The sequence below is a fragment of the Pantherophis guttatus genome, chromosome 1 (assembly GCF_059756535.1).
Source record: "Pantherophis guttatus breed Tessera chromosome 1, ASM5975653v1, whole genome shotgun sequence".
NCBI lineage: Eukaryota > Metazoa > Chordata > Lepidosauria > Squamata > Colubridae > Pantherophis > Pantherophis guttatus.
The window spans coordinates 70,361,272-70,375,178 of NC_142063.1; the positions used below are offsets into that span (position 1 = coordinate 70,361,272).

General features: G+C 40.2%; 1 protein-coding gene across 6 annotated transcripts in view; it reads right to left on the minus strand.

Annotated features, from left to right (window-relative positions):
* The window catches only part of TTBK2 (tau tubulin kinase 2), a 63,210-nt gene that overhangs the window by 32,147 nt on the left and 17,156 nt on the right, over positions 1-13,907 (minus strand). For 4 of the 6 annotated variants that reach the window (XM_034417747.2, XM_034417744.2, XM_087882255.1 and 1 more), the window contains exons 4-5: positions 7,312-7,385; positions 3,435-3,575 (exon numbers count right to left, since the gene is read on the minus strand). In XM_034417747.2, the coding sequence (XP_034273638.2) occupies positions 3,435-3,575; positions 7,312-7,385 (215 nt within the window). Of the gene's footprint in view, positions 1-3,434; positions 3,576-7,311; positions 7,386-7,955; positions 8,412-13,907 lie in introns of those variants that run through there. The other 2 variants (XM_087882260.1, XM_034417746.3) reach the window with 2 other exon arrangements.

Consider the following 13,907-nt stretch of genomic DNA (forward strand, 5'->3'; position numbering starts at 1 on the left):
CCTTTCAATTAGTTCCTCTTATCAAGTCCCGTTTCAGAGCTCCAGTCCTGGCGGGTTGAGGCCGTTTTTAGCATCCGACCCACACACAAAAAAAAAGGTTTGCCGAGGGCGAGGTTGGGTTGGGGATGCGGGCAGTGGGCAGAAGGGGAAGGCGACCCCCCTTCTCCCCTGACAACCCCAGGGCTGGCTGAGAGACCCCCTCCCTGCTCTTCCTCCTCCGCCACAGGGTTTTTGGCATCCATGAGGACCGATCACCACCCATCCACGGGGGCTCCTTTCCATGCGGAAAAGTGGCGGAACTCTCCGTGCCCTCCCATTGTGTGGAGCCGGGCAGGCGGGCAGGGAAGCAAAGCGGGAGCCCCCAGTGCTGCCTTCCCATCGGGGCAGGGAGGGAGGTTGCTTGCAAAATCTGCTCGTTGGGACTGTAGGCTCACCTGATCCCCCCCGGCCGGCCAGGCTCCTCTCTGGCCTCACCTCCTCATGCCGTGTTGTTTACACGGCAGCTGCACATGTGTCTAAATACTGGGGGGCTTATATTTGGGGGGGCTTATTTTAGTGCATGCTGTCGTAAGCCCAATTGGGCTTATTATCGGGACAGGTCCTAGTTTCGGGGAAACACGGTAGTAAAATAACAAATTTACGATCTTAGTCATGAAAATTGTGTCTAGGCACAAAATGATAATGTTTAGCCAGATCATAAAGAAATACTGGTATTTCAGGAAGGCTTGGACCTTGTTCACAGATCTCATATTGCATACAGCCCGAAAATGTTTGTGCTGTCTTGGGCTTTTCTCTGTATAGGGTTTATAGAGTGTGCACCCTGTTCCCTAACACTGATGTCTATGATCAGCTGGACCTGTAGGGAGAAATATACGTTCCTTCTCCTGAATAGAGACAGCCACAACTTGAGTCATCACCTTCAGATCTAGGCATTTCAGACATCTTAGGGATATTCAATTCAGGAAAGGGTTAGGGTTAGGGTTAGGGCATCAATAGAGAGGAATGGAATCTGGCCATGGTACTGATCATCTGGCCTGAAGGCTATTAGAGTCATGAAGCTTGTTGAATTATTTGCTAGATAAGGTCTCTTTCTGTGTCCAGAATGGCACAGAGATGGTACTATTAGAAAGATGTTCTTATTTTCATTGATTAAAACGATCAGGTCCTTAAGGATCGGCACTATGATCTTAATGTCCTTTCTCCCCTGTTCAATCTATAGGGATTGGATGAACACATCATTTAAATAAGAGAATATGTGTTTACCCCAGGATCTGAGATAGGCTACAAAAATCATTTTGTACATGAATACCATAGAAGATGACAACAGGACAAATGGGAGGGTCTTGAACTGGTACCAAGTGCATTGCTCTTATACAGCACCAGGTTACCTTTGCTCAGCCCTTCATAACTGTTGGCATGTTCTCAGATTCTGCCATCTGGCCTCTCGTTATCTGTATCAGAATCTTCTCAGGGTGTTTCTTTGCCTTCTGCCTCTTCAGATTGTCAATCCATTAGATTGTTGTTCTTCTAACTCAGAAGATTCAGACAAGATCATAATAATGTGCTGCAAAGATAATTCATGGGCTTCAAGACCAGAACTTTCTTTTGGTCTTATGTCTCTCCATACAGCTTTTCTCCCTTGAACTGGCCCAATATTAGACTCTAAATGCAAAATTATCCTATGTTCTGGTGACCAAGTTAGCTGCCATGCCTGTGATTATAAATTGGGCATTGTTCTGATGAGCACCCACCATAACAATAGATTTGTTCATCCCTATCTATGCTCTTTAGGGTCTAGACAGTTTAGTTGTCTGTCCAAATATTAAGGGAGTGCATTGTGGCTAGGGCTGTTTTCTGTGCTGCAGAATTTCTATTTTCCTGTCCCCTGGTATTTGCAGGTACCTTCCCCATCTTTAATTTCTATGTTCCCATGAAGGTAGGCACTGAGGAGATTGAACAGATCTAGGACAGAGTTCAGCAGACAGAAAGGAGCCATTCTTCACATCATGCCCTCTTCCCTTCTGCCTTAAATACTTTGTTGAGATAGATTTACTAGCTACAGGGAACATTTCTGTTGCTCATAGACTCACTGGATTCTGTGATGCCAGAGTATTCTGGTTTGTTGAAATCTGGAACTTGCAGACTGTTTTGAGAAGCTGTGGAAGTCTGTTTTTTTAAAGGCCTGATGGATTTGGAGACTGACTGGGCATCTTCCTATTCCAGGGATAGCTCTCTTCTTCTGTATCTAACTTGTCCTGCAGGGAATTCTCTGATTCATGTGCAAAAGCAAGTGAGGCTGGGTGCCCATCTTTCCTTTGATGGTCCAGCTCTTCTCCTTGTGATAGATGTCTAGGCACTGACTTCTGGGTAAGGGTCCACAGATGTTGTTTCAAAGGAGAAAGGGGGAGGAGGGAAATAGAACAGTACTGTTTTCCGTCCCCCCTTCCCTCTCTGCACAGCTCAATCCAGTTGAGAATCACAAAATGGGCTTTCCAGAGGGGTGAGTGGTCATTAGCATGGGCCTAATCCAGAGAGGTTAATTTGGCCTCTGACAATCTTCAGGGATCAGAAGGCCATGGGAGCTTCAGAGATGTTACCTGGAAGAATCAGCAGAGACAGCAGCAGTTGAGAGAGCTGCTCCCTCAGTAAATGGGACAAATCACTCTGTAAGCTTCAATCATCTTTTGTACAAGGGTGATCTGGCTCCCTGGAGGAGTGGTAACAGACCCTCCTGTTGTTGTAGGTCTTATGGCCAGTGATTCCACAGCTGCAGTGTTAGCTGGCATCTCTGGGAAAGAGAACAAGTTGATACCTATATGGAGACCAGCCAATCAAGAGACGCTGTTCATGAGTTTGTTTATCATGTTATCAGGTGTTTAGTAAGAGAAAAGAATGAAAAGAATGAAGCTAAAAAAATAATGGAAGATCTCTAGAATGAGAAAGTACTTGGAAGAATTGATGAGCTTGCATGCTCTTTAGGATAAGACAAGGTCAAATATGGGAGAGGTGATATCTCTTTATACAGGAAGATATGTCAGAAATAATTTCTAACCCTGTCCCTGAGTCAAATGGGAAATGGTTAATTTCTAACCCTGACCCTGAGTCATCCTCTGCAGAATTTGCTGACTTCACTGAAGAAAAATGTTAATATAGTCGTAGTAGTTGAGGTAATCAACTTTAGCTTTTTTATATTAAGAACATGTTTTTAGGCTCATAGCAATTGTTAGACAAAATAATTACATATGTTGAGGTAATGTTAACTGAAAAGTGATAACATTGATAAACTGATAAACAATTAATTATTAGTTTTTAAAATAGGCACAGATATCTTTATAATTTCAGATCAGATTTATTTAGATCTAATAAGATGCTGTGCTATGTCAACAATTGCAACTTTAAGTAAATTCTTGGTTTTGATATATGGAGAAACTTACTGGTTTAATATCTCTGTGTAAAAATCCCACCAAATGAATGCTCTCAATAGACTCCAGAATTTGCTTCCCAAGACGCAATGTCGTACTAATTGTGAAAGTCCCTCTAGTTTGGCTTCGACGCAAATCTGCCAAATTCCGCCCCTGAAAGAAACAAAAACACTAACATCCAGAATTTTTTTTTCTCATCTTCTTTTGGTAATCAACATTTAGCAGGTAACCTGACTGCATATTAGAATTATTTTTTTCCTGGCAAATTTAAGGAGGACAGGATTTCAATGGCTAAAATATCAAATGATTTTAGGAAAAAAGTATATATTTTGCTTGTTCTTCCTTGCTATACTATTTTAAAATCTTTTTAAAACATGAGAAGTCCTCTTCCTGTTCTGCCTTCAATACCTTTCCGTTAAACAATTTAGGACTAAAACATGAGATTTGCAGATTCAAAATAAGGAAACAAAAATATGGAAGATGTGAACACCCATTCAGTCAGCACTTTGTAACACGATCTTTGGAAGAAATAGCAGCTTCCAAATGTTTCCTCTATATTCTTGGTTTTGGATTTCTTTTTCACTTTATAAAAATCTTCTACCTCCAAAATGTACCGTATTTTCCGGCGTATAAGACGACTGGGCGTATAAGACGACCCCCGACTTTTCCTGTTAAAATATAGGGTTTGGGCTATACTTGCCGTATAAGACTACCCCTCTTCCAACGCACACCAAATAAAAATTAAAAAACATCAGCTGGCTCACCCACAATGTAAAAGCAGATGTGCTAGACCCAAAATGGCCCCTGCAACAAGCAGGAACCTCACACAGCCACAAAAAGCCCAAAAAAACAACTTTCACACTTTACACACACACAACACAACACAATACAACTGGCTCACCCACAATGTAAAAGCAGCTGTGCTAGACCCAAAATGGCCCCTGCAACAAGCAGGAAACTCACACAGCCACAAAAAGCGCAAAAAAACAACTTTCACACTTTACACACACAAAATTCCACATACAGCTTTGTGAGATTTTGTGTGCTTGTGTAGTTAGAGTGAAACACTACAGAAACACACTAATTCTCAGAAAGCTGCACAAATATTATTTTATTTTATTTTTATTTTTATATGAAAACTAAATTTAAAACTTCCTAAACTTTAAATGGCTAAGTCTAAAAAAGAACAACTAAAAAAAAAAAACCCAATTAACTTTTTTTTTAAAGCTCCCAAAGGGGAAAAAAACTTACCCAATAGAACAGGGGTCTCCAATCTTGGCAACTTTAAGACTTGTAGACTTCAACTCCCAGAATTCCTCAGCCAGCTTTGTTTTGCTGGCTGAGGAATTCTGGGAGTTGAAGTCCACAACTCCCTGCCTGCTTGATTGCAGGCAGGGAGTGGCTTGCTGATGGAATGGATTCAGGCAAGCGAAGCAAGGCAAGCGTTGTGACTAGCAGCTAAGGTAAGCAAGCTGGAGGGGGAAAACTTTTTTCCTTTTACATGGCTCTGGCGATTCCAGCTGCATTGCCTGATTAGCAGGCAACGCAGCTGGGATCAACAGAGTTTGGATCACCAGAGCCATGTAAAAGGAAAAAACTTTTTTCCTGGCTCTGGCGATCCCAGCTGCGTTGCCTGATTAGCAGGCAACTCAGCTGGGATCGTCAGAGTTTGGATCGCCAGAGCCATGTAAAAGGAAAAAACTTTTTTCCTGGCTCTGGCGATCCCAGCTGCGTTGCCTGATTAGCAGGCAAAGCTGGGATCATCAGAGCTTGGATTGCCAGAGCCATTTAAGGCTCATCAGAGCCTTTCGGGCTGGTCTGCCTGGTTACAGGAGAATGACACCCGGCGTATAAGATGACCCCCGACTTTTGAGAAGATTTTCATGTGTTAAAAAGTCGTCTTATATGCCGGAAAATACGGTACTTAGAACATCTTGTATTCATTACATGTTTGAGATTTCTCTACAAATTTTTAATAATATTTCAGTCTGAGAATTGTGTAAGTCATTCCATCATTTACTTTCTTCCCTGTTAATGCTTCATTATTGATTTCATGGTGTATTTCAGATGTTTGTCTTGATGAAATCTTCAACTTCTTTTCAGCTTTAGTTTCTTCACTGACTGTGTATAAGTATGCATTCTTATAGAGAAAGGTGTTGTGTTCAACTGCCCCCTGAATAACTTAAAATAACTTAAGTCAACTGCTGTTCACTTACACTTGACTAGGAGTGCCCAAACTTTTGCAATCAAGCATAGATGCCTTTTCCAGGGAAATTTACTTAGTACCAAAATGGTTCCTTATTTTGGTATCAATGAATGACCTTATCTTTTCTCTATCCATGAACAAATAAAATAAGTTACAGAAGCTCATTTTAATTGAACATTTCATAGGTTCTGTTTTATTTAATTTAATTACTCAGCTGCTACAGGCTAATTTTGTTTAGGATATAGTGTCAATGAGCATTCCCAGTGAATTTTACTACTGATTTTAAAAAACATATGTTAGAGTAAAAGCATTGGCAAAAGCAATCTGTATGTTCCCCTCCTCAACTACAAGCAGTGGTGGGTTGCTCCCGGTTCTGTCTGGTTCTATAGCACCGGTAGTAAAACCGGCAGGAGGCTCTGCCCACCCGCCCTGACATCATCAAGGGTGATCTGCGCATGCGCAGAAGCGCACACACTCTCATTGTGAACCAGTAGTAAAGGTAAGTAGAACTCACCCCTGACTACAAGTAATAGTAAAAGAACAACATCGCTATAAAGCAAATTCTCTTTAGACATATAGTCTAATAAAAGTAGATGTAACTTGATATTTTGGTTTGGCTTAGTCCTTGCAAGAGGAAAATTGTTTTAAAAAGGCAAGAACAAGCAGAGGTTGTAAACACAATTTAAAGGGATTTAGGTATTGTGGCAGGAAATACCTCACTAGTTTAATTATAAATGTGTATTTGTGATTGCCTACATCTACCATGACAGTCATTGCTTTCATGACAGCCTTCTAATGAAAGCACCCATGGCATATTCCCAAAATTTCAAAGTCCAAACAGGATCTCTATCCCTGTGTTAGATCAATGGAGAAATTAAATGAAGAGCTTAGGATGTGATTTGATTATGTGCCATCAAATGTTAAGGACCATATGGATAGATTTTTTTTCCCATGGCACACCCCTAATTTGGTCTTTTAAGTCTTCCAATAGTGCCTCCATCAACCATGCCCCTCAAGTGAGGACTCTAGGTTGATTTGTTTGATGACAACTACATTCTTCTTAATATTTTCAACTTTGGTATTCAAGTCAACAATTACAAAGAGCTCATTATCTAATACTATATCATCAATCATTTGATATTTTCTATCTATATGGTTTTCTTAATAAAAATACAGGTAGACCTCGACTTACAACCACAATTGAGCCCAAAATTTGAAAAGTGAGACATTTGTTAAGTGGGTTACGACCTTTCTTGCCACAGTTGTTAAATAAATCACTGCAGTTGATAATGTTAGTAACATGGTTGTTAAGTGAATCTATTCAAACCTTAGATGAATGGATTAAAGCTTCTCAATTTCTGAAGAGTATATATAATTCCACAGTTAGCCAAATTACTGGTTTATTTTTTTTATAAATTAATAAAACTTATGAAGCTAAAAATGTAATGAAAATGCATAACAATATACAATCAGTTCACAAATACATATTTTCAGCGATAAAGCTGAACATCAGTGAAGAATCCAAACGTATTAAAACTGAATAATCTTACAGTAAATCAAACATATCTGGGATTTCATTTGCAATCTTTCTCACTTAAATAGAAAAACATTTTTTTATATGCAGAAAGACAAACCATAGTGAATGATTAACAATTTACACAGCAATAAAAGTAAAAAACTCACCTGCAATTGCATGACTACGTAATTAAATCTGTCATTCCTTCCACAGCCTACAAATCGACAAATATGATCTTTCCCTGAGAAGGAAACATTTTATATTTGTTCATTTTTCTTCACCAGCTTAAATCAAGAGAAACATAATAGTATATTTGTTCTTCACCAATCTTCCAGAAATATTTTTATTATTATTTTAAAGAGAGAGAAAGAACGAAAGAAAGACTTGATGCCCTGAATAAACTGGGCTATAGATAAGGATAACTTCCCCAAAATCAGGTTAATTTCTTGCTTACAGAAAATGCCCCTCCTTACGTTTTCATTTCTACCTTTAACCTCAATCCTTAATGTAATGTCTTACCAGTTCAAGAAACTTCAAATCTTCAAGATAAACTATCAAACCTAGGATTAATCTCTTCTGATAAAGCTGTCTAAATCTATATTTTTATTTCTATGTGGGGCTACAAAGTGACACTTAGGTCATTGATGAGAAAGCTGCAGGAAATTGTTTTTTAATACATAGGTTTAAAAAATGCCCAGCTTCCAAATTGTCTGGGCACTTTACTTTATAAAAAGGCAGAATTATAATAGAACAAATGCCATGTGTTCAGAAAGCCATAAAAAACAGCATATATCCTCACCAACTGCCCTACCTCCTAGGAAAATAATCAGGTTTTCAATGTCTTTTGGAACGCCATCAAGGGAGGAGCCATACAGATCTCTGAGAGGATCCTGTTCCAAATGATGGCATAGAAGATATGCCCCTGGGTTCCTACTAGATGGCATTATTCAATTGAAGGGACTTGAAAAGTATTCATTCTGCTGGATCAGAAATAACAGCACTCAAATAATCAGGCCATATGCCAGAAAGGGCTTTATAGGTAGTAGCCGGAACTTGAACTGTACTAGAAGTCAACTGGCAACCACTGCAGCTTGCAGAGGAAGTGGTGTCACACAGGCATACCATGTCATATCCATTACTGCCTGTGCTGATGCAATCTAGACCAGCTGTAGCTTCCAAGTGGTTTTTCAAGGGCAGCCCCAAGTTGTTTGCGTTGCACTATCCCATTCTTGAGGTGACTACAGTGTAAGTCACCATGATTACAATCTGTTCAAAAATGCCCATGATCAAATTACTTTCTGTTATGAAAATGGCAATGTATTATATGCAGAAGAGCTTTTACAAATTGTTAAAAAACTGTAATTGTTTCTGAATAGGTTTGAAAGATTAAAAAAGTAATATTTTAATTGTATATACTATATACAATTTGATTGGCTACTGGTCAAACACCTTAACCTTTAACATTTTAAATGCCTTGGTCTGGGCTACCTGCAAGATACCTTTCCCTGTATATTCCTACCCAAATCTACTACCCTTTACAGGGCCTCCTCAGTGCCCAAACAAACAAAGTGATGCAAAAATTGCTAAGGAAAAAGACCTCCTCAGCAGTGGCAAACAGACTAAGATATGGAAGACAATTTATTCATTGTTGCTCTTAAAATTATTTCTGTCCTATTGTTTGGGCTTCTCCGTTAAGCAGCTTGTTCTTACTTAAAATATTTTCATTTTATTTATCCTCTGTAGATTTCTAGGTAGTTCCTATTTAATAACTATTAAAAGATCAACAAATAACCATTGTTAAAAAAATATTTAAGTCTTGAGATAATATTTAAAAAAAAAAAACACCAGATGAGATTACACTCTAAAGGCCTCCCTAAAAGGAAAGTCTTTACCAAGAGAAGAGGTTTCAGAGTTTTGATGTAGGCTCTCAAAAGACCCTCTTTCTAATCATGGGCAAATAGATTTCAGGGGTTATTGAGTCATACAGAAAGGATTCCAAAGATGATGTCAACAGGCTAGCAGAGATAGTATGGAAGAAAGCAGAAGACTCTAATCCCGATCCTAAAATATTAAGAAGTTTAAAGATTACTAGGATTTTAAACAGGAAACCAATATACCTACTCTAATTACAATATCAAATTTCGTATGTCCCACCCATTAATAATTAGGATGCTGCTTTTGGACCAATTAGATTTGTAATATTCTTAAAAGAGTACCAAAGGTGTTTTGGTAGTTGTATCTTGAAAAAGCACCTTTGGGACAACCATGTCCTGGATGACTGAGAATCTCCATAGACATTCTTCAAGAGTACAGTACGCAGCATAAACCACATCTATAATCTAATTATGTTATAATTAATGAACATGTCATCCTGGCTAGATTTTGAATGTGCACGGAGGGGAGGGAAAAACCTGCGGCAGGAGGCAAGAACTTGTAACATTCCCTGCCAGCTTCCCCATTGACTTTCTCACATGATCACAGGCCAGTTGGCAACCGATCATAAGTTCAAACAGGTTGCCAATTACTGAGATCGTAATCACATGACTGTAGTGAACGGGACATTTTATGATGGCCTCTGGAAATTGTGGGTGCTCCGACATTGGAGATTTTTAAGAAGAGACTGGACAACTATTTGTCTGAAATGGTATAAGATTCCATGCCTGAACAGGGGGTTTGACTGGAAGACCTCCAAGGTCCCTTCCAACTCTGTTTTTCTGAAGTGCTTTATAGAATCTTTCCAAGTGTCATAACATTAAACAGTCAAGGACCACTTGCATTTTTGTATCGGTGTTGCTGAGAACAGATTTTTTTCCCCTATGTCATTTTCTCAACTAATACTATTTCCAAAATCACTGCTTACAGCATAATGAAAACATTTATTACAAACATAAATGTAAGCTGTTAGAGTGATGACATCAATTAGAAAAAATAGATGTAGGAAGGAAACTATATTCCAATGCAATTTGAATTAGACAAATATTGAAAAAAATTCAAGGATGCAAAGGATCCTCATTATGAATATTTACTGTTGTGAATTCATTAACTCAAGAACACTAAATCTCTTTCTTAACTGTCCTCCACCCCACCAAATCACTATATCTAACAAAGATGCTACAAAAACTGAAAAAGAAGCAATTTACCCAATGAGGAGGACCTGCTTTTGATACTTTAGGTATAACGTAACTATAAAGCACAAGGTAAATTACTTTACAATATGAAGCCTGTGGGCTAGTGGTTACATGGAGCTTCTGAATAGCATGAGAATATACTGCCAAAACTGGGCTGCTGAAAACCTTATTTTGAGGATATTCACTTATTCATGTAACCAAAATAAGAACATGGGAGCTGGTATTTTTTCTATGTTGAACCTGATATCCCAATTCTCCCAAAATTTAGTATGTGAAAAATCACATTAAAATGCAGTAGTTTTGCAAAAAATGCAATGTAACACTGAATTTTGCATGATTACTCTAAAGCAGTGGTCCTCAAGCTTTGCAGCTTGGTGGCCCACTGGCGGGGGGGGGGGGGGGATGGGATATAGGGGAACCAGGCCATGTGAGCAGCAGGCATGCACTACTTGACTGCAAGTTCAGCTGGCCATGCACATGTGTGCCAGCCTGCCGGTCGCACAAGTCAAGCTGCACGCACATGTGTACCAGCCTGCCACATACACTAGTCTAGCTGCGTGCACGTCTGTGTGCGCCTGCCTGCCACTTGCGCAGCTTGGTTGCAAATAGGCCATGGCCCAGTAGTGGGCTGCAGTCCAGGTTTTGGGGACCCCTAACCTACAGGAAAAGAGTGAAATTCAGTTGTAGGTTGCTCCCGGTTCGGTCCGGTTCTATAGAACTGATAGTAAAACCGGCAGGAGGCTCCACCCACCCGCCCCAACGTCATCAAGGGTGATCTACGTATGTGCAGATTTACTACAGTTGCGAACCGTAGTAAAGGTAAGTAGAACCCACCCCTGGTGAAATTAGCTTGATATAATATAATTAAGTGAAACTATATCAGTTTGTGGACACTAATGGGGAAGACACAGCAGAAGACACTGTTCAACCAGGCTACTTCTCCTTCATGCCCTCAGTATCAGATATACTAATTATTCCTCTGTTGTTGGTCAGCTACAGATATAATAGCTTTTACTTACATAACAGGGCAGCAAAGGTAAAAATGAAACACAGTTAGAATAATGGATAGAAGTTTCTGATATCACCTTTCAATTTGTTCCTCCTACATCTTTTTTGCTATATGTCCACCTACCTTCCCTTGCAAAGCAATAGCGGGAAAGGAAACTGAATTATGGTCAGTTTGAAAGAACTTGCAGGGGAAGAACCTGATGAGCCAGAAAAGGCCTGCATTTTTGGTAGTGGCTATGATTTAGGGCAGGGGTGGGCAATTGTGGCTCTTTTATAACCTGTGGACTTCAACTCCCAGAATTCCTGAGATAGCCAAGCTGTCTCAGGAATTCTGGGAGTTGAAGTCCACAGGTTGTAAAAGAGCCACAATTGCCCACCCCTGATTTAGAGGAATAACATACCTACTAGTATATTATGGACCCCTTCAGTTAAAGAATTTCAATTGGTGGGTCAAAGAAGAAATCTTCTCTGCTGTTGCTCCTCTCCTCTGTAATATGCTCCCTCCAGAGATGAATGTCTAAATTCTGGAGAAATTCACTGCAAGAGATTTAACTCTCATCCAAAGAACTATTTTTCCAGCACTTATTTGTGACCAATTTATATGATCCCTTAGCTTTATTTCTATTTGCTCTTAATTCTATAGTTAAAAACCTCATGACCCTATTTGACACTTTTCTGTAGTCAGAAAAATGCAGAATCTATTTTAAGAACTCACTGTCTGATTTTATACACCCAGATAATAGAACCACTACATCTTTAGGTTGAGAAAGCACAGGGTTTTGAAAGATTCCTCATCCTAGGAACAGGATATTTATTTATGTATGTATGTATGTATGTATGTATGTATGTATGTATGTATGTATGTATGTATTTATGATATTTATATACCGCCCTTCTCCCGAAGGACTCAGGGCGGTGAACAGCCAAGATCAAATACATAAATATAAAAGTTAAAAAACAATTTAAAACTAAATTAAATATTTTGGCCCACAATTAAAAACATCCCAATTAAAATCCAATTTAAAATTTAAAACCATTAAAATTAGGCTAGCCCGGCTTGCTGGAATAACAAAGTCTTCAGGGCACGGTGGAAGGTGCGCAAGTCTGGGATCCTCCGTACCTCCGGGGGCAGCTCATTCCAGAGGGCAGGAGCCCCCACCGAGAAGGCTTTCCCTCGGGGGGTCGCCAGTCGACATTGTCTGACCAACGACACCCCGAGGAGCCCCGCCCTGTGGGAGCGTACTGGCCGGTGGGAGGCTGTCGGTAGCAGAAATCGGTCCCGTAAGTACCCAGGTCCTAAGTCATGGAGCGCTTTAAAGATGTTAATCAATACCTTGAATCGCACCCGGAAGACCACTGGGAGCCAATGCAGCTCGCACAGGAGAGGTGTTACATGGGAGCGCCCCGCCACTCCCATAATCACCCGCGTGGCTGCATTTTGGACCAGCTGGAGCCTCCAGGTGCTCTTCAAGGGGAGCCCCATGTAGAGAGCATTGCAGTAGTCCAGTCGGGAAGTGACGAGGGCATGAGTGACCGTGCGCAGGGAGTCCCAATCCAGAAAGGGACGCAACTGGCGGATCAGGCGAACCTGATAAAAAGCCCCCCTGGCCACGGCCGTCATATGCTCTTCTAAAAACAGCCGCGCATCCAGGAGGACACCCAAGTTGCAAGCCCTCTCCGTGGGGGCCAATGACTCGCCCCCAATAGCCAGCGATGGCACCAGATGGCTATATCGGGACCCCGGGAGCCACAGCCACTATAAGGCAGAGTATAGAGATATTAATGTCTCAGTCTCTTGAATCAAGAAACTGTTTAGCCATCGTCTTATATTGTCCAACAACTTTTCTAGGAATATTTATTTTCCTATACTTATCCAAGCCGTCCTCTCCTCAATAGTTCTATTCAAAACATAAGATTTAAGAGGAAAATAGGAAAAATATTATCAGACTGATTTAAAACTAGCCTAGAGAGAAATATACAATTATCATGTTCATATGACATACTTAACCAGGTTATGGATAGGTCATGTTATATTCATTATGACATGAGAATATCTAAATCCGATAGGTGTGGAGTGAAGATGTATTTGAAACAAAACAAGCTTTGATTTAGATTAATGTATACTCCTGCAGTCTGTCATGTCATTGTCAGTTTTGGAAAACAGTTTTCCTTTTTGCTTCCTAACTGCCACATATTTTAGTCTGGGAAATTGGGAGGGGGGTTTTATTGGAGCGATAGAAAGTTAGTCGTAACAACATTCCGTATTCAAGGACACTTTTGCCTGCATCTGCTGGAGACTGCCTGGAGATTGTATCCAGCTGAATGTGAAGAGTTGATTGGACTATGTGATGAACTTGTGGGTGTGGGGCAGGGCTGTGAACTGTTAGCTGGGTGGAGAAAACCTGGAAGCTTTCAGATTCGGGTTTTCCCAGATGTGCCAACAAGATATCTCTAATAATTGGAATTTTGAAGAACCTCAGGCCTTGGAGTTTTATTTCGTTGGGGGTGTTCCTTGGAACCCTGACAGTCATAGGAGAACTATAAATTAGAGAAGTCAAAAGTGGGGCAACTGCCCATCCTCTGTACTTAGAAAAAGACTTACAAAGTGGTTAGAAAAGATAGAATTG